The sequence below is a fragment of the Oryctolagus cuniculus genome, chromosome 1, assembly GCF_051225735.1.
Source record: "Oryctolagus cuniculus isolate XC-2025 breed Fujian yellow rabbit chromosome 1, ASM5122573v1, whole genome shotgun sequence".
NCBI classification, from domain to species: domain Eukaryota; kingdom Metazoa; phylum Chordata; class Mammalia; order Lagomorpha; family Leporidae; genus Oryctolagus; species Oryctolagus cuniculus.
Window position 1 is genome coordinate 225102702 of NC_142867.1, and position 27268 is coordinate 225129969.

Here is a 27268-nt window from a genome sequence, read left to right on the forward strand (position 1 = left end):
CTGGGATTGGAACCCAGGCTTTCCTGATGCCAAAGCTTGGGTTCCGAAGCCCAAGGCAATCCTAGTTTTTGCTCTAGGCTTGTGTGGATCTTTGTTATGAGATGGTGGGCTGCACTCCCTGAGGCCAGCCTTCATCCACCATCCCCTTTCCTTCCAATTTGATTGCCTGCTCTGCTCTTGCTTAGCACACTTTTCCAAGGTTGAAAACACCCCCAGAGAAAGGCTGCCCAGAGTTGAGCTGGCAGGGTGCACAGCTCCAGCCCCCGGGAGGTGTTAGGCTTTTGGGAGGAAGGCTCAAACTAACAACTTGCTTCCAAGATCCAGCCCTGCCACCTCCTAACTTGTAACAACCGCTTCACCTTTGACTTATCGTGTGGATTCTATTTACTTGCAAGGGATGTTGGGAGCTTGCTCACAGACTGGCAAGGTCCCAGAGCCAGGAAACTGGGCTCTCTGGAGACCCCTATTGGCAGGGAGGTGGCAATCCTGGGGCTGGCCTGCACCCAGCGGGCCTCACAGCCAGCTGCGCAGAGGCAGTGAGGGCTAAAAATAAAAGTCACGTCTTACAGGGACCTGGGCTGGCCGGGAGGCAGATGGGGGTGGGGGGAGGGGAGGCAGGAGGACTCACTCACCACTAGGACTCCCCACCTGCGGTGTGTGGGTGGGGGCAAGTGGGAGGCAGTGATTCCTTTACCCAGCACAAAGCCCCCATCCGTTATTACAAAGGCGCTGACTTGGGACCACATAGAGTGGCCAGAGCTGGCTCCCCCTAGCCACAGCAATGAGCAAGGTCCTCTCATGCTGCCCAGCGAGAATAAAAAGCAGGCTACAGACAGAATTCTAAACTTTCTAGCAACCACATTAAAAAAAAAAAAAAAGAAACAGGTGAAATTACATTTAACAATATATTTTATGTACTCTGACAAGGTATTTACCAATTCAGTGTCATCCATATAAAAATATTAGCACAATAAATTCTCTTTGGCACTGAGTCTTCCAAATCTGGTGTTTTATAGACTTAGAGCACAGCTCCCGCTGCAGTAGCCACCCCTGGCGTGCACTGCTGAGTCTTCTCTGGTGGCTGCACCCATTGCCACAGATCTTGTGGCTTGCAGCAGCATGGATGTGTCACCTTGCGGTTCCAGAGGCTGCAAGGCTGAAGCGAGTCTTCCAGAGTTAAGGTCAGGGTGTTGGCAGAGCTGAGCTCTCTCTGGAGGCCCCAGGAGGCCGTGTGCTCCTTGGCTTTCCCTCTCTGCATTTGGTGGCACCAGTGTCCAAGTATCAAAATGCATCTGGGGTCCCTTTGCCCACTGTGCGGCAGACCCTGTCTTAGGGGACACGCTGCGGTTTAAAAATGGTCTGCCCCCAGGAGTTCAATCCCCCAGGTCGTGCCGGAAATAGTATGAAGAGGGTGGAAACTGACTCGGCCCCAGGTGTGCCGGGGTGGGGCCTTTGGGGAGCGACTGGCATTAGATTAGGGCAGGAGGGTACAGACCCCACGACTCAATCCTGGTGGCTTTGTACCGAGGGGCAGAGGGGCCACAAGAGCCAGGTGCGCTCCCTGCCTTTTGCCATGTGATGTCCTGCACGTCCTCAGAACTCTGCCAACCAAGGGCTCATGCCCTGTCTCCTCCAGATCCCTGCACAAGGGGTGCCCGACATCCAAAGCCAGGGGCCAGTCTGCCCAGGACCTGGACATGTGATCGCAGGCACATCACTCCCCTCCCCTGCCTCAGTTTCTCTGTTTAACAGTCATGATGACGTCAGTCTGGCTTAGCATCCAGAGACTTGAGTGTGAATCCTGACCCACCACGTATTTGGAGTGGCCTTGAGCGACTTATTTCACTCTTCTTCCTTGCCTGTGAGCTGAGGCGCTAATGGTAGGAAGTGAACAGAAGGGAGCATACTGTGGTCATCATTTGGATTCTAGCAAGTCCGCATGTGTGTGTGCGTGAGTATTTGTGTCCACCTTCCCAAAGAGACAATGCACAAAAACGCTCCGCTCTGACTCTCTAGACATGGGCCTCAGGGGTGATTTTTACTTTCTTTTTGTATATCGTTGTTTTCCAGTTTTTCTAGGATCAAAAATGAACAGTGTAAAACAGCCACTGTCCTTACTGCCTGGGGCTGTCCAAGGGTGGCCTCTGGGCAAATCTGCTTGCCCTGCCCTCCTGGGGTGCAGCCAGGTCCTGCAAGGCTGGTCTCTGGCGGGGAGCACAAGGACCCACGGCCTCCCACTGCCTCCCATGCAGGGGCGAGCCCACTGTGACTGATGACTTCACCCACGAGGAAGCTCAAGGAGGTAGGAAAGAGCTGGAAGTGAAAGACCTGGTGTCTAAGGTCCGTGCCCACCTCCCACCCCTCCCCCAGCTTCTCTGGACTCCACCTCCCCATCTGTAGAAGGGGAGGAGAGGGTGCCTGCTGCACCCCAGGCTGTGAGGCTCCAGGCAGCTTTGCCTGCGCCTTGCCCGCCCCGCCCTTCAATCACCTGGCAGAGAGGTGCTGTCCAGCTTTTGGCTAGCGCAGGGCTTCCCTGGGAAATGCATCACTGTTCCACATCACTGTCTCAGGCGACTGTTGACTGGCCAAGGGGGCGCCCGCAGGGCTCTGGCTGAGCAGCTGTGCGCAGGTGCTTTTGCTCTGGCCCATCCCACCCTTTCCGTCTTCCCCTGTAGCCCCCTGCCACCCGGATCCTGCCTGGAGCCACCACTGCTCACAGCCCCCGCAAGCAGAGGAGTCAGCTGTTGGCAAGGCTGCAGGGGCGAGTGGTTGGGGCCTGGCCTGGAGCCCTGAGTGGTAACAGGAAGCACCAGGGGCTCTGGACAGCCAGGCAAGGGTCCCTGAAGGGAACGGGGCTTGATGCCATCCAGGTGAGAAGTCAAGCATGGGCCACTGCTGGTCCTGGACAGGCAGCGGTGTCCAGGGTGTCCCTGGCTCTCCTGTGGGGCATCCCCTTTGAGGGTCACGCAATCCAGGAGGGAGACAGGCTAGGGGCATCCCCTCACTGCACAGAAGGGGAGACTGAGGCCAGAGAGGATGCTGCTGCCAGCACACCGGCTCTGACGCCCCCTGCAATACCAACGGCACCACCTGGAACTCAGCAACGGAGCAACGGGCTTCTTCAAACTCGCTCAGCGCCACCAACTCCAACTGCACACTTGATGAAGCCTCGGAAGAGATTTTTAAAAAAATTCTTTTGGTTTTTAATACATATTTATAAGGACGACCCCTGCCCAGTGGTGCAGAGGTTCTGGTCAGGGTCGAGAAGTGAGTGCCTCGGTTTACCGGCTGACCTGGGACTCTGGAGAGCGCCAGTCTCCTGGTCTCCCCTAGATGCCGTGCAGGGGCGTTCAGCCGGGGGAGGCCTGGATGCAGGCCGTGTGCATGCCCCTGTGTGGCGGGAACCTAAGCTGCCAGGCCTGGGGTGGCAGGTGCACTGCAGCCAGCCCAGCCTGCCTTGTGGTCCCAGATGTGAGTGGGGAACTTGATGGCAGGAGGCTCCTGAGTGTTTCCAGAACCCTCCAGCCTGGAAGGCTCACCTGGGTCAGGGAGGCCTGGCATTAGACCATCTGGACTGGAAAGAACTGGAAGATCTTCAAAGCCCAACTTCCAGTTCAGTGCCCCCCCCCCCCCCCGCCCCACCCCGTGCAGGCCTCTGGATTTGCTTGTTTGCCTCCAGTGATGGGAAACTCCTTCATGGCTTGGACAGACTGAGGTCGCACTGGCACCCTGTCCCTTCGGCCCCAGCCTAACCCTGGGCAGGAAGAGCAAACACACTGCCAGCTCTCCGTGGGGTCCCTGTATAGATCTGCCTACCCCAGGAGCTCCTCCGCTTAGATCCTACAGCTCCGAGTCACCACCCGTGCCCTAGGCCGGGTCCCATCCTCTCCCCATCTTGGGCCAAGTCCACTTCAACAGTCAGGGCTGAAGTGGCTCCCAGGCCTCTGGGTGCCATGGCTGAAGCCTCAGGGAGCAATGCTGCCCAGCACTCCAAGCGGACAGCCAGCTGGTCGACCTGCCAGTCCTGCTCAGGTCACGCAAGCCCTGGTGCAGCCCTGTGCTCTTGAACATCAAGGGCAGAAGTCACAGTCATCTCACTTGGCTCCCCAAGGAGCCCCACCTGCCCGCCCTAAGCACTGGTCTCCACGATGCACTTGAGGAACATGGTGTCGTCCTTCACGTAGGCATGCTTGGGTGACTGCAGCTTGTTGAGGGGGAAGAAGAGAGGGCAGCCGCTGGCCACGTTGGTTTCACTCTGGGGCCGCTGGAAGGACGCAGAGCTGAGGTCCGGCCGGAAGGCGTCGATGGCGTGCTCCCGGTTATTCTGGTCAAGCAGCATAAAGGTGACCTGCAGGGCAGGGGACAGGGCGAGGTCAGGCCTGGATGGTGGCGCTGTGACCGGGAGAACCAGGGCTTGGCTCAGAGCAAGCTGCCTGCCCACTGCCTGTGCAGCCCCTCTGAACCTCGGCTGAGACCAGGAGACAAACAGACAATGAAAAGGCTGCACCTGCCATTCTGAGCAGGCTCAGGGGCTGTCCTAGGCTTAGGAGCCTGTGTTCTACCCGGCAGAACCACTAGTTTGGTTGACTGCTGGGGGGTAAGGACGGGACTGGGGCACTGACAAGGAGGCTGGACTCAATAAGCTAAATGTCCCTGCCGGCTCTGACATCTTGGATTCATCAGTTTCAGCTGGAACCACCCCCTGACCCCCAACAAGGCAGTGGGGTAAGGACAGATAGAGCCTCTACCTAGAGATTGTCAATCAATGCCCTGAAACATATATCAAGCTTCTGGTATCCACAGAGCAGCTACGTACACCCTGAAGCAGCCGATTATCTGAATGTGACACAGGGACAGGTGTTTGGTGTGGCAGCTAAGACACTGCTTGGGGTACCCATATCCCACATCGGAGGGGCTGGGTTCAGGTCCTGCCTCTGCCGATCCCAGCTCTCTGCTAATACAACCCTGTGAGGAAGCAGGTGATGGCTCAAGTAGTTGGGTTCCTGCCCTCCACGTGGGAGACCTGGGTTGAGTTCCAGGTTCCTGGCTTCAGTCTGGCCCAGATATTTGGGAGAGTGCAAGAGCAGATGGAAGATATCTCTCTTTCTCTCTCTCCCTCCCTCCCTTTCAAATAAACAAATAAATGTCATTACATGAGAGGCAGAGTTATAGACAGAGAGAGGGAGAGACAGAGAGAGATCTTCCATCTGCTGATTCACTCTCCAAATGGCTGCAATGGCTGGAGCTGGGCTGATCCAAAATCAGCAGCCAGGAGCTTCTTCTGGGTCTCCCATATGGGTGCAGGGGCCCAAGCACTTGGGCCACCTTCTACTGCTTTCCCAGGCCATAGCAGAGAGCTGGATTAGAAGAGGGGCAGCCAGGACATGAACTGGTGCCCATATGGGATGCCAGAGCCACAGGTGGAGGCTTAGCCTATTAAGCCACAGCACCAGCCCCATAAATGTCATTTATAAAAAATTTTTTTAATAGGGCTGGGCATTGCAGTGCAGTGGGTTAGACTGCAGAATAGGATGCCTGTAGCCCATACTGGAGAGCTGATTTGCATGCCAGCCACTCCCTCTTCTGATCCAACTTCCTACTGATGCATCCCAGGAGTTAGCGGATGATGGCCTAAGTCCTTGGGTTCCTGCTACTCAAATGGGAGATGCCAATGGTGTTCCAGGATCCTGGCTTTGGCCTGACCCAGCCCCAACTGCTGCAGCCATTTGGGGGAATGAATCAGCAGACAGAAGAACTCTCTTTCTCTCTCTGTAACTCTGCTTTTCAAGGAGAGAAAAGTAAATAAACATTAAAAAAAGATAAAATGATAAATAAAAGTGGTGCAAACAGTCTGCCCTGGCCCGTGGCCCTGCCAGGTGCCTGAAATCGGTTCCCTTGGCCTCCTGAAATCGCTCTGAAACCTGGCTGCACAGCCCGGAAGCCTGACGCTCGGGCCCTGCACTCATAGTGCTAAGCCCCGGTTGCTGGTATTTTAACAACCTCCTTGGCACCTTTGGAAACTGCTGCCTGCTGCCCACTGACTCACGCTCAGACCACCATGGGGCGCCTGCCTCCCATGCCAGCTGACATCTGGGTTCCTGACCCCTCCCTCTCTCTCAGCGCTGTGCAGGGAACAAGAGCCCCCTTTCCCCCCCTTAACATTTTAAAATAGACTTTATTTTTAGAGCAGTTTTAGGATCAGGGTGAAATTGAGCAGAAAGTACAGAGATTTCTCATATCCTTCCTACCCACACCCTGTACAACCTCTCCACTTTCAACACCTCCCACCCCCAAGGGCTACAGTTGTTACAACTGATGAGCCTATACAGAGGTATCTTTACCAACCAGAGGCCATCGTGTACACGGCCGAATAACAGGGCTATCATGCAGAGGACTTGCACGGCCTGAAATACACTCTCTCCTATCCTAGGCCACCACTCAGTTTTTAAAAAAAATATTTATTCACTTGAAAGGCAGAGAGAGAGAAAGACAGACCAACAGACCCACCATCCACTGGTTCGCTTCCCAAATGGCTGCAAACAGCCAGGGCTGGGCCAGGCCAAAGCCAGGAGCGAGGAACTCCATCTAGGTCTCCCCTGTGAGTGGCAAGAGCCCAAGCACTCGAGTCACCATCTGCTGCCTGCCCAGGTGCATTAGCAGGAAGCTGGACTGGAAGCGGAGCAGCCGGGACTCAAATAGGCGCTCCGATATGGGATACTGGTGTTGCAAGTGGCAGCCTCACCTGCTGGGCCACAACACTGGGCTCCCGTCTGATTTTTTTTTATTGTCTCCATACTATTGCCTTTCCCAGAATGTCATGTAGTTGGAATCATACAGTGTGTCTGGCTTCTTTCACTCAGTAGCATGCACTTCGGGGTCCTCCATGGCGTGATGGCGCATTTGTTTTTACTGCTGCATAATATTCACCTGCACGTACCATCGTTTGTCCATTCATCTTCTGAAGGACATCTTGTTTGTTGCCGGCTTCTGGTAATCATGAATAAAGCCACTATAAACACCCGCAAGCAGGTGTTTGCGTGGACATCTCTGGGTAAATAACAAGGCACGTGGCTGCTGAGTCGCAGGGTGAGGGTGTGTTTCGTTTTGTCAGAAACTGCCAGGCTCTCTTCCAAAGTGGCGGAACCGACCTACGTTCCCAGAAGCCGTGAGGGAGGGTCCCCAGCATTTGGCGCTGTCAGGGTTCTGGATTGGGCCCACGCCTTACAGGTGGACAGTGGCACCTGCCTCCTTCCTTTTTCTGAAAACCCTGCCGGCACAGGCTAGCCTCATAGCCCCTCCTCCAGGAAGTCCTCCCGATGCACCCCACCGTGACAGCTGCGTTTCTCCATGCTGTAGGAGAGCTCTGTTTCCGACACCTTAGCTCCCAGGCTCATGGAGCCAGAGGCTCTGGATCTGAACTTAGCTTCTTGTTTTATGAAAGGGAAACCGATAAAGCAAAGAGAGTGGGGACTTGCCAGGTCACAAGACCAAGTTCATGGCTAGACTGGGACCAGTCCCAGGCCCCCAAGTTTCCCCGCGACTCTCCCATCACCTCCTCCCTGCCTGTACCTTGTTCCGGAAAGGCCATGGCAGCAGAGCGTCGTACTCCCCTCTCATGATCACAATGAAGAGAGACAGGTGGGTCCTCTTGCCCGTGCCATCCCCATTCAGGTACAGTCGCAGGCACAACTTGTAGCCATACTTGGCAGTGTAGAAAGCTGAAATGCGGAAGCCACAGTCAGCCGGGCAGCACGGGGCTCGGCAGGTGAGAAAACCAAGGCCCCACAATTTGGCAGAACCAAGGTCACAGGCTCAAAACTGGGAACGCTGGGGATGAGCGGGTCAGAAAGGTGGAGGCTGGCAACCACCCACCACCCAACCCAATCGCAGCTTTGCCCGGGCGCCCAGTGGGCTTCTGACTCGGTAGCCCTGGGGTGAGGACACAGAATTTGCATCTCATAAGTTCAAATGGGTTGCCAGTGCCACTGGCCTTGGGAACACACTTTGAGAAACACTGATCTAACCAAAAGCTGTTTGTGAAAACCCAGCCCATGAACAGGAAGGGGCTGGTCACCGTCTCACAATGTGCTGGGGCAGAGCCAGGTTGAGAGGCCTTTTTAAGCCCCAACACTTGTTTCTTTCTCTATAAAGATTTACTTATCTTATCTGAAAGGCAGAGTGTCAGAGAGAGAAGGAGACACACACACACACGAGTTTTTCCATTGGTTGGTTCACTCCCCAAATGGCCACCACAGTTGGGACTGGGCCAGGCCGAAGCCAGGGGCCAGAAACTGTATCTGGGGTCTCCCCATGGGGGTGGCAGAGGCCCAAGGACTTGGGCCATCTTCTGCTGCTTTCCCAGGTGCACTCCCAGGGAGTTGGATTGGACTTGAATGGACTCCCATATGGGCCTTGCAGGTGACCCCTTTAAATTTTTTTTTCCCAAAACACTAGTTTGTTTCTGCTGCCCCAGGCCCAGTGGTTGGGGTCCCCTGGAGGCTGGAGGTGAGTGGGGGGGGCTCACAGTCCCAGTAGCCACCCTGACCAAGGCCCCCAGGGGCTGTTCCATCACTGGTGAGCCTGCCCGGGGGCCCCTGGGGCTCTCTCCCGGGGCAGCTGACATGGCAGTTCCTCCAGCGTGGGTTCTGGCAGCTGCCACTTTCCGGTGGCCCCTCCCTGGGTGGAGCCAGGGTGCAGGCATGGGCAGGAAGGGGGCGGAGGAGGGCCAGGCAACATTCTGACTCATGCCTGCCCGTGAAGTGCCAGGAAGAAGCCAGGGACACTGCTTGTTTTTCCTCTCTGGAAAGAATCGCAGAGGACAGGTGTGCACATAGAAGGTGAGGGGGGCCCAGGGCTGCCAGGCACTGGGGGCTGCGGACTGCTCCAGGCTGCACGGGGAACCCTCCCCCTCCCCGCCCCGCCAGCCATCTCCTGTGCAGAAGAGGAATCAGCCTGGCACGGCTGCTCTTGGGTGTGTGAGAGGAGCTGACAAACAGGAAAGGCGTGAAGCCTAGGCAGGCACTAGAGGCTGAGGGCGCAGCCGGCAGAAAGCCACGCGTGCACTCAGACACACCTGAGCAGGACGGGGGAAACCATGCCAGTCCGAGTCCAGGCACCGCACCCAGCTTCCCTCCAGCCTTGGGCACGGGACCCGGCCTCAGCCTGTTCATCTGTAACACGGTGTTGAGACGACAGGCACTTGGCGAGGGTTTGTGACATCGCCTGTCCCGTGCTGGCCCAGGCCCTGACACCTGGTGTGGTTTAAATGGAGCATTTTATGCACAGATATAGGCATTGCTACATTAACAGACATCCTGTCTTTAAGCAGAACACAGCAAGCGACTACTTTATGCAAGGCTTCGTGCCCAGCCCAGGGGCCCAGCGACGAGTAAGAACTGCCCGTGTCTACACAACATCATTCACCCGCTGCCCACAGTCACATACCACACACGGGCTTGACTCAGCTCTTCCCTGGGCTGATGCATCCCGTGGGCTCCCCGAGGGCAGGGTCCCAGGGTATCCACCAGTGCAAAGCCATCCCCGACACCCCTGCCATTTGCACAGCGTGGGCTCACGGGGCATCTCTTGCACACTCAGGTCCACAGGAAGTGGCCAGCCATTTGTATTCCCAGGCGGAATTGACTGTCTTTTTTTTTTTTTTTTTTTTTTTTTTTTGACAGGCAGAGTGGACAGTGAGAGAGAGAGACAGAGAGAAAGGTCTTCCTTTGCCGTTGGTTCACCCTCCAATGGCCGCCACGGCCAACGCACCGCACCGATCTGATGGCAGGAGCCAGGTACTTCTCCTGGTCTCCCATGGGGTGCAGGGCCCAAGCACTTGGGCCATCCTCCTCTGCACTCCCGGGCCACAGCAGAGAGCTGGCCTGGAAGAGGGGCAACCGGGACAGAATCCGGTGCCCCGACCGGGACTAGAACCCGGTGTGCCAGCGCTGCAAGGCGGAGGATTAGCCTAGTGAGCCGCGGCGCCGGCCGGAGTTGACCGTCATGCAGGGAGCACGCAGGTCTGCTCAGAGCCCCACGGCAGAGCAAGGTTTGCGCATCCCTCTCTTTCCTCCGTGCTGGGACCAGGTGCATCCCAGCCGAGCGGGAATCACAGCGGCTGTCCCAGGCGTGGCTGTCCCCTCCGCTGGTCTCCTGGGCCCTGGAAGGTGTTACCTGGGGAGAAGAGGCTGACGGTCCTGCCGCAGGCAGACTCGAGGCACCGCCTGGTGACGTTGGTGATCTTCCACAGGAAGGTGCCGTCGAAGGAGGCCTCCTCCATGAGGCGCAGGCTCTGCTCCAGCTTGCCCAGGGCTTGGTCCTTCTGGGCCAGGGTCTGCTGCAGCTCCACCACCTGCAGGGAACGCCCATTCAGCCAGGGACACAGAACCCAGCTGGAGGCTGGAGATGGAGCTGCCCCAAGCCTCGCTCTAGCAGGTGCACCTGCACTAATGCAGTTACCATGCTGGCCTGGAATTCCTTGTCCTTCTTGCCTCAGGGGCCAACTCCTACTCACCCATCAGGAGCCCCACTCCTGTGGCCCTTCCTCTGTGAGCTGCCCCCAGCTCGGCTGGCCCCTCTTTCCTCTGGGTTCTTATGGAGCCCTTACAATGGTTTCATGCAATATATTTTTCTCCCTTTCCTGTCACGTGGGTTCCGCCCCCTGCCCGAGGCCGGAGCCATGCTCACTTTGTCTGCATCCTTGCCTTGCATGGTGCTGGCGTGTAAAAGCAGACACAGCTGCTGCCATCGGGGGCCCTGCCTTTCAACTGGGAATCACACAAAGGCCTGACTCGGCCATGCCAGCCCTGTGCCCGGCCCTTCTCGTAGATTTCCCCAAGGAAAGCTGGAAGAACACACATTTGTTCTCGTAGAGAAAGAAGGGATGAGAGTGAATGTCCTTAAAGAAACTTCAGAGGCTGGCGCTGTGGTGCAGGGGGTAAAGCTGCCATCTGCAGTGCAGGCGTCCCATATGGGCACCGGTTTGAGTCCTGGTTGCTCCACTTCTGATCCAGCTCTCTGTTGTGGCCTGGGAAAGCAGTGGAAGATGGCCCAAGTCCTTGGGCCCCTGCACCCATGTGAGAGACCCAAAGAAGTTCCTGGCTCCTGGTTTTGGATCGGTGCAGCTCCGGCTATTGCAGCCATCTGGGGAGTGAACCAGTGGATGAAACACCTCAACACCCCCCCACCCCTTCTGCCTCTCTGTAACTCTGCCTTTCAAATAAATAAATCCGAGGGAAAGCGACTTGCTCAGGCCCAGGTACTGAGCTAATGCTGGGGCTGAAACTAAACCCCAGCCCTAACGCGAGAGGAGACAAAGATCTAGTTTGTGGCAGGGACAGCAACACTGGCGTGGCGACAGCTACACTGAGAGAAGTGTGAGCTCTGGGGTCAGGAAGGGGACGATCCTTGTGCACATGTGCTACAGAGGAAGTGGGCTCACTGGAGTCAGGGTGGGACCACCTGCAAGCATGCAGGGTCAGAGACGGAGCCCGCGGGCACCGGGACAACGGGATACATGCCCAGGCGAGGGGACGGAGGTGCCAGGCCGCGGAAGTGCTTGGTAGGATGTGATCACCGACTGTGCGTCCCTCGGGGGCTGCCACAGGGACCTGAAGGCAGCTTTGTCTTGTAGACCCTAAGAGGCAGGGCCAGGAACAATGGAGCAGGACAGGGAGAGGCTGGCGGGAGCTTAGTATAAGGAAAAACTCACTAATAGTGAAAAACGTCCAGCAACGGAATGAGCTGTAAAAGGAAAAGAAGGAAAAGGAAGGAGTGTCCCACCACAGGAGTTCAAGCAAACGAACAGACGGCCGCAGTGGGGGTGTGTTTGACCTTGACTCTAATTTCTTTTCTTTCTTTTTCTTTTTTATTTATTTGACAGGTAGAGTTAGAGTTAGAGAGTTAGAGAGAGAGAGAGAGAAAGGTCTTCCCTCCGTTGGTTCACTCCCCAAATGGCTGCTACGGCTAGTGCTGCGTTGATCCAAAGCCAGGAGCCAGGTGCTTCTCCTGGTCTCCCATGCAGATGCAGGGCCCAAGCACTTGGGCCATCCCCACTGCCCCCCTGGGCCACAGAAGAGAGCTGGACTTGAAGAGGAGCAAGGGACTAGACCTCAGCGCCCATATGGGATGCTGGCGCCGCAGGCGGAGGATTAACCGAGTGAGCCATGACTCTAACTCCTGACCCAGGACTCTTCTAGGAAGTCCTGGGAGCCAGGGGACATGGGTTTTGGTGGAGGAGTACCTGCTCTGAGCAGGTAGGAGGAACACGGGGCCACTGCTCTGGGGGCAGAGGGAGCTCCCCGAGCTGTCCTTGAAGGAAAACCGGCCTCCCACACTCACCCTCTGTTCCAGGCTCAGGATGCGCTCGCGGTCCAGCTGGCTCTGGTGGATGGAGGCGGCCAGGGCCAGGTGGGAGGCCTCCACCTCCTTGTTGAGGACGGCGACGATGTTCTCGAACACGCGCAGCTTCCCCTCCAGCTCGGCCAGGAGCTTCTCTTTCATGAGGTGCTGCAGGGCCAGCTCCTCCTGGCTCTCAGAGCACGGTGCCCGGTAGCAGTCCACCTCCAGGTCCCCTGCCACCTCCACGGCGGCCTGCAGCTGCAAGTCTGACAGGTTCCGCTCCAAGGCCATAGGCCCGGACCCCAGGCCAGAGCCCAGCTGAGCCTTCCACTGTTTCATGAACCCCAACAGCAGGTTTAGGTGGGAGGCCTGGGAGGTGGCCTCATGCTCCTGCAAGGACTGTGCGTTTCCCTGCCAAGAGAGTGAGGCTGATCAATGAACACAGAGGCGGAGGGAGGACCAGAGAGCAGGGGAGGGACCCTCTCATCACAGTCAGGTCCATCCACTCAGCAAAGGGGAAGCAGCTTTCTGTACAGTCGTAGGGAGGGGTGTGCAGGAGCCTGCATTAGGCAGGACACAGCCACATGCATCCTGGCCTCTAGACAATGGTCCTCCCTGCCCTTGAGTGCAAGGGTGATTCAGGACCATGGAGAGAGACACGGGGCCATTTTGGTGATGCTATACCAACGCTTAGATGGTACTTAAAGCACCATCATGGCTTAATAGTGAGATCGGCTGCTCGGGAAAGTCATCAGTCATAAGGGGCATCCAGAGGAGTAGCTTAGTGTCACAGCAAAATTCTGGAGGGGCTGGAATGGGGGACCCAAAGGTCTGCAACCCTGTGGACAGATCCCCGTTCTCACACTCAAACACTTACCTTAAAGGAGCAGCCAACACCTGCAAAGGGGCACCCAGCTCCAGCCTCAGCCACCTCGGGGTGAATCTGGAAATAACAGTTGCGTCACTGGATGTTATAGGGATCGCTGTGGCCACGTCTAGGGCTCTCGGCAAAGGACCAGGAGCCAGGCTGGGCCACGTGACTTTGCACCTGCTGTTCCCTGAGCCTGGAAGGCCCCTTTCTACCCTTTGTGTCTCAGTTCTTCCAAACGGGGCCAGGGCCCCTGTGGTGATCCCAGGCAGCACTGCTATTCCTCCAGTTGGGACACATTCCACACAGCTCAGAAAGTTTCATTCACATTGGGTTGCTCCACTGGTCTAGGGTCTCTGGGAGAGTCATGGCTGCATATTCCCAGTGCCTGGCACAGGAGACACTTGGAACCTGCTGCCACACATGTCAATGCCTCCCTCCTCCTGAAGCCCACGGGCACAGGTCTCGGAGTTCCCGCTGGCATCCCTCCTTGGCCATCTATCCTTGATCGAGCTGTGCCTGCCCTGCATGGGCTTCCCTCCCAGATAACACACAGCCCAAGAGCAGGCACACAGCAGGGGCTCACTGCTGACAGCAACTTGATACTGCTCCAAACCTACTCAGGTCTGAAGGGTTTACCAAACTCTCTTACGTCATAACTCTTCTTAGGGCTCAGAACAATGCTGTGGGGAAGATGGGGTGTCCCCCCCCATTTTACTGACATAGCAGAGGGAAGGGAGCTGCCCAAGGAGCCATAGCTGGGAAGCAGCATGGCCTCCGGACTCCTCCACACACCATTCTCTCTTATCAGGAATAAGTCTGCAAGAGATGGGAGAAACCTTTTTCCAAAACATGTACCTGCAAAAGGACTTATATCCTAAATATATAAAGAACCCTTACAATTCAAGAGTTAGCAGCAGGTAACCTCATGAGAAATGGGTATTAGGGAGAATCCTGCATAGACACTGTACAAAGGGAGACACAGGGTGACAAAGGAGCCTGCGGAGCGGCTGATACCAGTAGCCATCTGGGAAAGGGGGCGTGCACTGAGATGCAACCGCCCACGGGCTAAAACTCCACTGGACTCTGTCCCTACGTCGTCCAAATAAAATCAAAGTACATGAAAAATTTCAAGTCTTATGAAAAAGATTGACAGTATCAAGCCTTGGTGAGGGCTGGAGCAGTGGGAACCTTCATGTCGCTGGTAGGAACGCAGAATGGAAGACACTTTGGAAAAATCCCATGGGAGACCTTACACTGGGACATCTGATAAAGTGAAGCCGTCTTTATAAATGAACTGACTCACAAAGCCCACTTAGAAAGTTCCTGTACAACCCACACAGCCCACTCCTAGGACAAAGACAAGGTTTACCCAAGACGAGGGAAAACACAATCTACTCAAACGTGTATGTGCAGGCTCACAGCAGCCGTAGTCATTACAGCCACTCCCATGTTATTATCTGGCAAATGTGCACACACTGAAATCATGGCATCTCCATACCCCACGACTCAGCACTGTCACAAATTCAACACTCACACACACAGTAACAAGACACGCTACACGCAAGAAGTTACACACACAAATGACTGCATTTCACCACGACTCCATTCTTCTAAGGTTCTAGAAAGGGCAAATCTATAGTGATAGAAAGGGGATCGGGGTTGGGCGGGGCTGCAGGTAGGAGGAGGGAGGGGCGCGCAGGGGCACAGAGCACTTTGTCTGGGGTGGAAGTGTTTGGCATCTTGATCGCGGTGGTGGGTACGTGACACCCGTTAGCTGGGATGCTCCTCAGCTGCGCACTGAAAATGAGGAAGCTGTGTTGCTGCATGTGAGTAAAATCTTGACTTTACAGGACTTTTGTTGCTTTTTGTGGAAGAACGACCTTGAGGGTGAAGCGAAAGGGGAACTGAAGGCAGGGGCGGGGGGCGGAGGTCTTCTGGACTCGGTGAATCAGGAGCCACCCTAGTTCTCCTTCTTTAAACGTGGGGTGAGCAGAGGACTGTGGGTTTAACGAGTGCAGCTGGTTTGGGAGAGAGGGCACAGGGCCACCCATGCCTTGTTCCACTGCTCTGGACTCCAGGGACAAGCTGCTCCCAACGAGGAACAGAAAAGAGATGCTTTGGGGTGGGTGAGGGGTGGGCAGAGGGTGGCCTTGGCAGGGGGACCACCGAGGCTTTGGACATTTGCAAGGATGAAGGCTCCCCCAAGAGGCAGCTTCCATAAGAGGGGACACTGGGGGGACCTGATGCCACATGTGGGTCTGAGCTGGGGGTGAGTGGCCTTGGGGCTCCTCTCAGGCCCTGTAATCCCCCTCGAGCCCGTGATTTGAATCCTCTGGTCCCAAGGGCTCAAGCTTGAAGGGGGTGAGGAGGTGAAAGTGATGGAGTCAGCAGTGGGGGTGTGGCCATCACCCCGCAGGTGGAGGGGTGTTAAATGGCAGCTAGGCCTGGGGGCGGGCGAAGTGTGAACAGGGAAAGCCCATTGCAGGGGCCAAGGGCCACCCTCACTCTGCTGTCTGTGGTGGCATGGGCTGGGAGCAGCTGTGGTGACTCAAAAGGCCTTCAGGGGCTGCCCCTGGTCCCACCATCATTCACGCATTCCTTAGAGCACACAGCGGTCGTGGGTGTGGGCTCTGGAGCCAGCCTGTTGGCCCGGAGCTCATCTCCGTCACGTCTCATACCAGCTGTGTGGCCCCGGGAGAATCATTCACCTCTCTCTGTCTCGGTTTCCCCATCTTCGAGATGGGGATATTAGCAGCACCCCCTTTGCAGAGTTACTGTGAACATTAAATGAGATAATACACGTAAGGGCTGACATCAGTGCCAATTGCTGCTGTGACAAAATTCCAAATTTTTTTTTTTTTTGACAGGCAGAGTTAGACAGTGAGAGAGAGAGACAGAGACAAAGGTCTTCCTTCTGTTGGTTCACCCCCCAAAATGGCCGCTATGGCCAGCACGCCGCGCCGATCTGAAGCCACGAGCCAGGTGCTTCCTCCTGGTCTCCCATGTGGGTGCAGGGCTTAAGCACCTGGGCCATCCTCCACTGCCTTCCTGAGCCACAGCAGAGAGCTGGCCTGGAAGAGGAGCAACCGGAACAGAACCGGCGCCCCGACCGGGACTAGAACCCAGAGTACCGGTGCTGCAGGCAGAGGATTAGCCTAGTGAGTTGTGGCGCCGGCCAAAATTCCAAACTTATTGGCTAAGACAATGCAAATCGATAATTCTTTCACGTTCTGGACGTCAGAAGCCCTGATGTCCAGGTGCCAGCAGGAACATGCTCCCTGCGGAGCCTCTGGGGGAGGACGGATTTCCTTGCTTTTTTTTTTTAGCTTTCCTTGGCTTGTGGCCCCTTCTTCCACCTTCAAAACAGCAGCAGAACGTCTTCCAACCTCCCTCCCGCCAGACTCTCTCGTCTGGCTCTTCCGAGGACCCTCGTGAGTGCGCTGGGCCCACCTACGTGGTGCAGGGCGATCCTCCCATCTCTAGATCCTTAAATGAATGACATCTGCTGTCTCTTTTGCCATTGTATGGGCTGTACTATCCCCACCCCCCCACCCCCAACCTCAGATGCCTACGTTGAAGTCCTAACCCCCAGTATCTAACAGCACGGAGATGGAGGTCGTTCAAGAGCCCATCTTCAGGGTGGGCCCTGATCCAGTCCGACTGACGTTACAGGGAAAGGACATTTGGACGCAGACAGAGAGGGAAGACGACTTGGGGACACGGGGAGGAGTTGGCGGTACAGTGGAGCGGCAGGGTGACGGCTCACCAAGGTCGTGCCATGCCTGTGAGCTGTGCAGCTCCTGAAGCCTGGGTCTTTTCTCCTGCAGCCGGAGCCTGCGTAAGCCCTGGCCCCATCAGACTCTCCCACACAAGGAGGGGGCCGGGGTTTTAAGGCTCTGCTTCCCCCACGCAGGGACAGGGGCCTGTGACCTGCCTAGGGTGACAGGGCTGGTTATGGTGGAGCCCAGGAGCCTGGGTCCTCCCTCTCCACCAGAGTCCTCACCTTGACCAAAGCGTGGTGTCCCCTGAAGGCTGGGGACCCAGGCGACAGGTGAGGGACTCAGGCATGGGCTGTAAGGAAAGAACAGTGGCTCTGTCCCCGGCCTGGCTCGGCCTGGCCAGTTTCTGGGGCCCCACGTGGCCCTGTGGGAGCAGCCTCACTGCTTGCAAATAGTTAATAATACAGTTTGCGGTGGGATTTCCCCGGAGGAGGAGGAAAGAGAGACAGAGAGAGCGCAGAACGCCAGCCTCGGGAGCCGGGCCTCTGTCTGCATTTCAGACGTCTGGCTGTGCGTGATCCTGGCCTCCCTGCCACCCAGGCCCTTGGAGATGGGGTCGCTGAGGGTCGCTGTGGGAGGCCCCTGCTGGGGGATCTGCAGGTGTCTGAGAGTGTGGGTGTGGGGAGAGGCAAGGAGCAGGCGTGCTGCCGCTGTGCAGAACAGGAGGACCTGGGCCGTGCCAGGCACTGCCCCTCTGCTGGGCTGGGGCTCTGGCTGCCCCCAGGCTGTTTCTGCTCGCACCAAGGGGGAGGCACTCTATAGTTACGAGCACTCTATAGTTGGGGGAAGATGGGGAGGGAAGCAGCTTGGTCCACATGCCCAGCCTGCCAGTTCCACCCTCTTCTGTATTGGACCAGTGTCCTCTTTGCCAACCTTGACTCAGCTCAGCTGCCATCAGCAGGGAGCCCCGCCTGATTTTCCTGGGTGAAAGTGGGCCTTGCCCTCTCACTTTTCTGACAGCGGTTGGAGGACTCTAGGACTTGCAGCTGGCTGTGTTATTTAAACATGCACCAACCACTCAGTGAGGCCACACAGAGCAGACGCCACCAGCCCGGGATGCAGGAGTTGGGGCCTGGCCTTGCCTCCTACCTGCTGGGATTGGTCCAGGCAGGCCTCACTGAGCCTCAATGAATCACCTATCGGTAAAATAGAGACATCACGGCCGTCCACTGCACAGGGTGTCACTGGACTGCAGGTTCAGAAGTGAAGGGTTCGGGGGTCCTTTCTAGGTGTCACACTTCAGGGGACACAGAGAAATGGGAGCCTATTTACCCCAGATGCACAGAGACGGGGGCAGGCTCAGGAGGGATGTGGTTGGTGTCTTCCCACAGGTCGGGACCACCTTGGGGGACTTGCCTTTCACTGGCTCCAAAAGGAGACAGATTTCAGTGCAGTGCAAATGAAATGCTGCAATAGCCAGAGCCCCCCAGGGTGGAAGAGGCCATCTCGTGAAGTAATGAGTTTGGAAAGACATCAAGACACTCGGCAGGAATCCAGCACACAGTGAAAACTGGACGAGATGGCTTGAACGCCTGGCATTTTCTGATTCTAGAGAAAGCTAAGGCAGCCCTGCGAGTCCCTGGCATCAGACACCAGCTTGCTCCTGCCTTTCACATCAGGCCTCAGAGGGAGGAGAGGACGAGAACTTCTCACTAAACAGAACTGAATGCGATCTGCCAGCCCCAGGTCCACCCCCGCTTCATTGTCCCTTCTACCGAAAGGGCATCCTGGGCAAGAACCGAGTCCCTAACGAGGTCAACGTTAACCCCTGACTGTCTGCTTCTTGGACTGGGTGATCAGGCTGTGGCTCTGGGCGCATCTTCAGGGGCTATTAATTTAATGAGCTCAGAGGATGAGGACAAACTGATAAGCAGAAGGCACGGAAAGCGTGCAAGGATGGGCACCTTTGGCCTTAGCCCAGCTGCTGCCCAGGAGGGGATGCACAGACTCAGGAATCACCACTGTGCAAAGTGCTGACTTACAATCAAGCTGCTTCCCATCGGTCAAAAGTCCCCCCGAAGTTCCCACCAGGCCCAGGGGTCAGTGGAGTCCCTGGTGTTTCCAGGACGCGGCTGTGCGCAGGCGGTCAGGACACTGACTCGCCCTCCTGGCAGCCTGTCTCCGGGGAAGCCGTGATGAGCACTCGAGGTTCCTGTGTCAGAAGCTGGGTCCCCAGTGGGCGATGCTAACAGGTGCGGCAGCACTACGAGAGGAGGCCTCAGGTCATGGGGGACGTGCTCTCCAAAGGGATTGACAGGGTTTTTGTGGGACCCTGAGTTAATTCTTACAAGAATGATTTTAGAGCGAGTCCAACCTCTGGATCACTCTGGCTTCCCGTCCAGCCACGTGCTCGCTCTCTCTAGCATGCACTCCCACCACTGTGGTGCCTTATGCTACCAGGTCACGCTCTGGGACCTCCACGCCGTGCACTGAATAAACCTCTTTTCCTTATCAAGTGACCCAGCCTCAGGCATTTCGCTATAGTAACGGAATGGACTAATCCCACGGGGAAGTCAATAGGGAGGGGAAGGCTGGTGCTTCCGGGAGGTCTGGCTGCATCAGAGGGGACCCTGTCCTCCCCCCTCCCCCCCAGGCAGCCTCCTCCCCTCCCCCACCGTCTGTTACAGCCTCTGCCATTTGAAGGCAGCAAGGTTCCAACTGTGCTCTGCTGGGCTCTAGGCGTCCCCAGGGTCCATCAGGAGCTGGGACAGGAGAAAGAAGGAGAGGAATTAAGAAGATGGGCCCCAGACTCCTCTTCATCAGGGACTTCCACAGGGATTTCACTTTAACAAAGGTACGAATATGAAAACCACTGGATTAAGAGCTATTAAGATACCTCTTGCCTAAACTGATTTGTACAATGAACATGCGTTACTTTGTTAGGAGGAAAGAACAGAACAAGTTAGAGGCAACAGTCCTAGAACGTTTAAACAGGCAGGGTGCTTCTGCAGCTGGGCACTGAGACCATCTTTGCATAAATGAAGTGATGCGACAGAAGATGATAGTTTTGGGTGACGTCTTTACTGGATAAAATTAAAAGCAGGCTTGGGTGGGTGTGCGGTCCATCAGTTAAGATGCCCACATCCCATATGGGAGTGCCCGGGTTTGATATCCGGCTGCAGCTCCTGACTCCAGCTTCCTGCTGGCGCAGACTCTGTGGGGCAGCAGGTGATGGTTCCCACACTTGGAAGGTGGGCACTGCGGCCCACAGAGATACGCATCTGCTCGTGTCTCACTGCTGGTCCTCGAAGACAGCCAGGCGGGGGCTCAGGAAGTTAACCCATAGACCAGTGCACCATCTGAACTCTCACCACATCACAGAGCATGAAGCTGCAGAAAACCCATTTCGGCCTTGCTATGATTCCCCGACAGCCTCCCAGAGGAGGGGCTCCCGAGGAGGGGGCGGGAAAGCCCTCCAAACCAACACGGGATGGGGCAGGAAATTGCCCCGAACTCTCCGGATGACAGGGACCAGTGTGAGAGAGGAGGAGGAGTGTGCAGACTCATAAGCCTCAGGTGCAACCTCGGGAGGGGGAGCCGCCCTGGCCGCAGCTGACTCATGACCTGGACATCCCAGGCCCTGGGCAGGCCACGCACAGCCCCCTGAGCATCTTCAGTTCACAGATGGAGGAACAGGCCCCGGGCCCCGCCTCCAGCGACACAGGGAGGCAGTGAATGGCACAGCGCCCTCCCTGCACGCCTGGCCCTCCATCCTTGGACCATGGTTTGCTGCCAGAGGAGGCCTGGACTGAAAGGCGCTGGGGGTCTCACAGTGGGGGTGGTGAGGGGAGCCGGGCAGTGGGATCCTGGACACTGGGCAGCACTGAGACTTCCCTACAGGTACTGGGGGGGGGGGTGTCTCACATGCAAATGAAGGGATTATATTTTAGACAGTGGTGATTTCTATGTGTTTGGATTCATAGACCAATATAGGTGTGTATTTTGTTTCACTGGGAGATTAATATAAAGAGTGCTATATTTAAAATTTTTTTAAAAAAATATTTATTCAAGAGGCAGAGAGACAGAAAGCAAGAGAGAGCTGGTTCATTTCCCAAATGCCTGTGATGGCTGGGGTAGGGCTAGGCCAAAGTCGGAGCTGGGCACAAATTCAAGCCCCTCCCGTGGGTGGCAAGAATCCAGCTGCTTGAGCCACAGCCGCTGCCTCCTAGGGTCTGCACCAGCAGGAAGCTGGGCTCAGCCACTGGGAGCCAGCTGTTGAACCCAAGTACTGGGATGTGGGTGTTTGTAGGCATCTTAAATGTCAGCCCAAACACCCACCCTGGGCTCCAAGCCTGCTAGCTTTTAGCTTTAAATAGCAAAGGTGCTGCCTAAAACTCTGCCACCTTCGATCATATTGTTTCATTTATACAAAGACACGTACAGGAGGGACACCATCTCAGAGTAAAAGTTGACTGTATAAATGCAAACAATTTAGTCTTGTAAAAAAACCACCTCAGGAACTGGTGAGGATGGGTGGGCTCTGGCTGGCATGTGGGACCCTCTGGGCAGGAGAGACCCCCCATGAAGGTCCTTCCAGCTTGGGAGGCCTTGGATTCTAAACCGTGGTACCCGAGACTGTCTCTTTGGCCCCTCATACTCCCAAGGGCGTCTCCTGAGCCGAGAAGGGTGCTGACAATGGCCTCTCCCTGCCGGAGAGAAGGGGCTGGCAGGGGCAGAGCGAGCTCCCTGGATCGAGGGTTGCTTGCTTTTTCTGCAAAGGGCCAGAGAGCAACTCTTTGGGGCTCTAAGTCCTCTGTTGCGAGTACCGAATTCCACTACGCTAGGGAGCAAGCGGCCGCAGAGAACAGCTAAGTGAATGGGCTTGGCTGGGTACTAGGAAGACTTAGTAATGGACACTGAAATTTACATTTCATATAATTTTCATGTGACTCCAAAGGTCATTCTTCTTTTGATTTCTTTTCCCCAACTATTTAAAAATATAAACGCTCAACACAGGCTGTCAAAAAGCTGGGTCTGGCCTTTGTTTGTTGGCCCCTGGCCTGGACAGTCACCATTCACCTTTGACCTATTACAGACCAGTCGGTGGCCGTGGGCAAGCTGCCCCTCCACTGTGAGCATCAGCCTCCTCACTGCTAGCAAAACAAATTCATGGCAGATTCTGGGCCACGAGGGAGGCGGCCGTCTGCTTGGCCTCAACCTGGGAAAATCCAGAAAGCGGAGTGACGCCGCTTCCCGGCTGCGCCGACGTACCTTCTCCTGGGTCCGGAGGCTTCCGGGGCTCACGGAGGTTGGGTTGTCCCCTTTGCACGCAGGACAGATGCGGTCCTCACAGTTCCTGGGGGAAAAAAATGAACAAATCCCTCTGAGCGAAGTTTGACTCCTGCACCAGGGCCTCTCCTGGCAGCCGCCAAAGCCTAGACCCTGCTTGGGCGCCGCGGCAGCCGCCATCGCGACCCTGCCTGAGCCTCAGAGGCGCGGAGCACCTGATGCTTTGCCTGGGTTCCTAGTGACCTTTGATCTCAGCGCATCAGGGGCTATGGCAGCCCTGGGTCCCACTTGGGCCCTGCATGCTGCGTTGCAGAAGCGTTAACCAGCTTGAGAACAGGGTGTTGCCCCAGTCCCTGCTCCAGCGATGACGTAATGTACCAACTGGCTCTTCTGAAACCCGAGAACGTCGTGCGTTCCCAAACTCAGGAGTTGAGGCGAGGGAATGCGGATGTGGAATGGCACTGCTCCTTCGTGTCCTGTGTGTGGTGCTGGGCTCCTATTTCTGGTAATGACGGGTGACCACGGACTCTGAGAACAAGAAGGGGTCTCCCAGACCTAGCCTGGGGTTTCCCAGCCGGAGGTGGATGTCACATTGTGACCCGTGTCGCTGCAGGTGAGCGCCCAAGAAATTCCGATCCACAGTGAGAGCCACCGGCCTGGCCCATTTCATAGGTGGGAAAAATGAGGTCCTGAGGGCATGTGGGTTGGCCTCAGCAGAGTGACTCAGGAGCAGGAATGGGCAGACACTTGTTGGGCCTCAGGCCCCCGCCCCTTTTACCAACAGTCAGCTCCCTTCCCCCTGGGAGCATGGAGAATGGAGAGGGACCCTGCACAAAAACCTGAGATGAACCCCAAAGCCCCATCTCGCTGGGGAAATGGGTCAGCTGCACTCCTGGCCACCACCTGGCCTTTCCATGACCACGCCCCTTCTCCCAGCCTCTCCCCACCCCCCTGCATCACCCGAACTTCTCCCTCAGCCAAGTTCGTCTTCCCACCTACTCAAGTTGTAAAGCCCCAAACAAAAGGTCATGCTGCTTAAGGGCCTATTTTTCAGGAAAGTGCCTGGAACAAGCTGGCCTCCTCTCCCTCTCATAGGCCTCGGCCTTCTCCTTCGTAGAAGACGGTGATTACAGTACCCGTCTGTCCAGGCTGCTCTGCAGAGCCAAGGAAAGCTTGGCACACAGTGGGTGCATAATAGTTGCCTAAGGAGGGATGCTGGTGATAGTACTGGCCACACCTTTCTGGGTTATAGATATTTCCAACATACATACATGTATAGATAAAAAGATATATACACACATGTACCCGTGTGGAACACGTAATACATATACGTAGCATGCATGGTATATGGTATACATATGCTATGCCTCCCTCTACACTCTGTCCCCTGTCACAGGGCTGCCAGCCCACAGGATGTGATATGTGCGTGGCATTTTGTCATTGACCCTAAGGCTTCCCATTCATTATTCTAAGGACTTCTGGAATCTCATGGATTGAGCCTCACAGCACTTCTGTGAGGCAGCGAATAACTTCCCCCGCAAGACAGCTGCGGCCCGGGGACATGAGCAGGCTTGCACCAGGCACGCGGTAAGAGGGTGGCCTCGCTTCTCCCACAACTACCCGAGGGGCCGTAGCAGGGCCTGGGAGGAAAGGTGTGGAAGCTGAGGCCCGCAGAGGTCAAGTCGCGGGCTCCTCTCTCCCTCGCCTCCCACCAGGGCCCCTCATTGTACCTCCTCGCCACCCGCCCCTCGCGCCTCGCCCCCTCACCTCAGGTTCTCAGAGAGGCAGGCTGTGCAGCACAGGGCCCTGGGCTCTGCCGGGTCCTGGAAGGCGCTGGGGGGGCACCCAAAGGGAAACTCGTTCTCATCGGGGGCCGGGCGGGGGCTGCTGGCTGAGCTCGAGGCCATCTTGGGGTTCCCTGCTGGCCCTCAAGGGCCTGTGAGGAGAGGAGAGCCGGGCTCTGGGCTGGGCCACTCTGGTGCACAGGAGTCTGATGACTTTATCTTCTCTCCAGCGTGTGTGGTTCAACGTCACAGCTGAGTCATGGCAGGGATGGGGCAGGAATTACCCTTTGTGGTGAAAAAAATTCCCCTGGATGGTGACTGCAGGCTTCAGGAGTGTCCAGTCATTTTTTGGAGTGAGCAAGAATGAGAGAGAGAGAGAGAGAGAGAGAGAGAGAGAGAGAGAGCGAGAGCCGAGTGAGATACTTTCAGGAACCAGAGAGAGAGAACCACAGGCTGCCCCCGGCCGACAGGGCTTCCTCCGCCGCCTCCCCAGGGTGCAGCGGGAGACGCCCCCACCCCAGCAGCCCAGACCGCCCACCGGGGGTGCTCACCTTCCTGGCGGAAAGCCCCAGGGTCCTTGAAACAGGTTCTAAAAGTTCTAGGTGCCGTCCAGAGCGTCTGGGTAATCTCAGGTGAAAGTCACTTCCTCACCATGGGTTTCGGTTAACCCATCTGCGAAAGAAGAAGTTGCAAGAGGTGATCTCTGGGCACTCCGATTCTGCGACCCTCTGACCAGGCAACCGGCAGCCTCTGCTGATGCCCCCAGCCCAGCCGTGGCACTGCCCGGCCATCACAGGAACCACACAGGCCCGCCCCTCCTTTGAAGTCCCAGGTTTTTGGAACGCAGCCTCTGTAGGGGCCTCTCCCCGCTGTCCCACTCAGGAAGTCATAGGCGGCTATGTGCTCGGGTCAGGCGCCACCACTTCCCTGTCCCGAGGCGAACAAAGCAAAGAGGAGACCACGGGCGCCGGGTCTCAGCAGCCAAGGGGGATGTGGACGGACTTTGGCAGGGAAAGCGGGCCGAGGCACGTCTACCACGAGCTAGGTGAGGCTGTCCCTGGGAGTCCTTATAGCACCTGCCAGGAATTCTGCAGGCTCCAAGAAGCCCACGGTCGCAGACCTCCCTGTCTGTCTCTCTCCATCACTCAGGCCCTGCACATCTCTCTCTCCTGCGGGGCTGTTACAGATCGTGACGTTTCATTCAGTAGGCTTTGAGGTCGCACAGATCTGAATTGGGACTGCCAGTCCACCTGTTACTCACAGTGGGTACTGCCACATAAACCCTGACTCCTCCGAACTGCAGGTTTTGATCTATAAAACGAGGCTAACAACACCACCTTCCCCCCACCCCCTGCCATGAGGTCCAAATGCACCTGCAGGTGGGGAGCAGCACCCTACAGACAGCTCGAAAGGCTTTGACAGTTACTCAGCTGATGGCCGAAGCTCTTCTGTTTGTTCAAAACAAGGGGAAAGGACTTGCATGGTAAACGATCCCTGCCTAGCGTTTTCATACCTGTCTACTTAAACTGAGCCTCCCAGGCAGGCAGGGTGGGCCAGGTGGAGTCATCTGAGCTTAGAAAAATTCCACCGCCTATTTCCCTAAGATACCTGAGACCAGGACCTGCACCTGGGCCCACTGCCACCCACTTCACGACGTTCAGCCTGCCACCCTTCCGGCCTCCCCACGGTCCCCGCCCTCCCCCTGGCTGGGAGAAGAGAGGCGCCCAAGCCCCGCCTCCCCAGGCAGGCTCTGGGTCCCCGGGCTCGCCCCTGGGTATTCAACGCCTTCCGCTCAGCGTCACAAGAAGCCCAATCTGCTCTCATCCCAAAAGTAGAAAACGAGACGTCCCACTTTTTAGTGTTGGGTTGAGTTCTTTCACAGGCATCACCGCCCCTACTTTTCACACGACCCCGAGGAAGTACGGCCAGCTTCATCTCCATTTTACACTGAGAGGTTAAGCGACAAGTTCAAGGTGGGAGGGGATTTTTGAACCCAGAGCCCATGCTCCAATCGAACAGACTTTAAAATGCGCTTCCTCCTCCTCCTCTAACTCCCTGCCCACAGCCACTCTCTTGCCACTCACCGGTGGAACCTTCTAGAAAAGACTGTCCACACAGGCCTTGAATTGCAGGCAGCTATCTCCCAAGGCTACACAAAATGCCAAGGTCACATATGTCCAGGCCTATCCCAGTTTTCTACCCAACCAGCCCCCGGCCAGCAGCTGATAACGTTCTAGCCGGTCCTTGCAGGATCCCTTGCTTCTCTCAGACTTCCTGCACCCCCTCGCAGGGAGCCCAACCCCCCACCCCAGAGGGTCGCCTTGATCCTTTTCTCCGTGTAAGTCCCATCTCTGTGGGACCCCCATCTCCCAGCCTCCCGCTCAGCCCTCCGGGTGCGCGTGGCCCGGACCCCGCCTCCAGGAAGCCTCCGCGGGCTGCCCCTAGGATGGCACTGGGTGCCCAGCTTTGCTCTGCCCTCGCGTCCCGCTGGCCCCAGCACGGCCCCCTGCCGCACCGTCGGTGCGCTACCCCGCTCCGCCCCCCGCCCCCGAGCGCAAAGTGGCTGTCGCCTCGCCGCCACCACCGCATCTCCAGGTGTGAGAGGAGGGTGAAGGTGCCCGAGGGGGGGAGGGCCCAGGGGGCCCAGCGAGTCCGCGCCGGGCTCTGCGGCCGCAGCCACGCGCTCCCAGGCCGCGCCGAAGCGCGCGGGGCTGGCTGCGCGGGGATCGGGGCGCGGGAGCCGCCCGCGGTCCCGGGGCGGAGAGGCGCGGGGTGCGCGGCGACCAACCTCGGCGCCGCCGCCGCCGCCGCTTGCCCGAGTCGGGCTGGAGCTTCCGGTGGGACGCGGAGGACGCGGCCCCGCGGACGGAAGCCGGGCAGGCCAGGCGGTGGACCGGCGCCGGCACTCGGGCCTGCTCCGGAGGCCGCCCCGGGGGCGCCCCTGCTGGGGAAACTGAGGCCCGGCGGGTCTCGGGCGCCGCGCCCTGCACTCCCTGAGCGCCGCGTGTTCCCGCCACCCAGAGCAGAGCCTGCGCGCACTGGCTACTCAGTAAAAACGCCCTGGAACCTTCACTCTGGTCCCCTGCCTGCCTGAAATGCTCCGTGGGCGTGAGACGCAAAGTAGCCAGCCCGAGCCTCACGCGGCTCGGATTCCCGCGGGGAGGCTGCGCCGCGCCGGGTCACTTCCCGGCTCAGCGCACTGGGTCCGAGCAGTCGGGTAGCAGCAGGTGCTGAGCTCCAGGTGCGGCGCTTCCAGCATTTTAGGG

At 57.1% G+C, this 27268-nt stretch overlaps 1 protein-coding gene across 3 annotated transcripts; it reads right to left on the reverse strand.

Annotated features, from left to right (window-relative positions):
* Positions 1-891: 891 nt before the first annotated feature.
* TRAF1 (TNF receptor associated factor 1) lies at positions 892-27104 on the reverse strand. Of its 3 annotated transcripts, XM_002720502.6 has the most exons (10): positions 26087-26482; positions 25376-25450; positions 24554-24674; positions 23986-24327; positions 22201-22285; positions 13217-13282; positions 12340-12750; positions 10174-10351; positions 7570-7718; positions 892-4348 (listed from the first exon to the last, which is right to left on the reverse strand). In XM_002720502.6, the coding sequence occupies exons 4-10, from the start codon at positions 24123-24125 to the stop codon at positions 4130-4132; spliced, it is 1248 nt and encodes a 415-aa protein (XP_002720548.1). In that variant the 5' UTR covers positions 24126-24327; positions 24554-24674; positions 25376-25450; positions 26087-26482; the 3' UTR covers positions 892-4129. The 3 variants fall into 3 exon arrangements, with proteins under 3 accessions (XP_002720548.1, XP_089157818.1, XP_089157820.1); XM_089301692.1 differs by lacking the exons at positions 25376-25450; positions 26087-26482 and adding an exon at positions 26791-27104; XM_089301694.1 differs by lacking the exon at positions 26087-26482 and having other exon boundaries at positions 25376-25497.
* Positions 27105-27268: the final 164 nt, after the last annotated feature.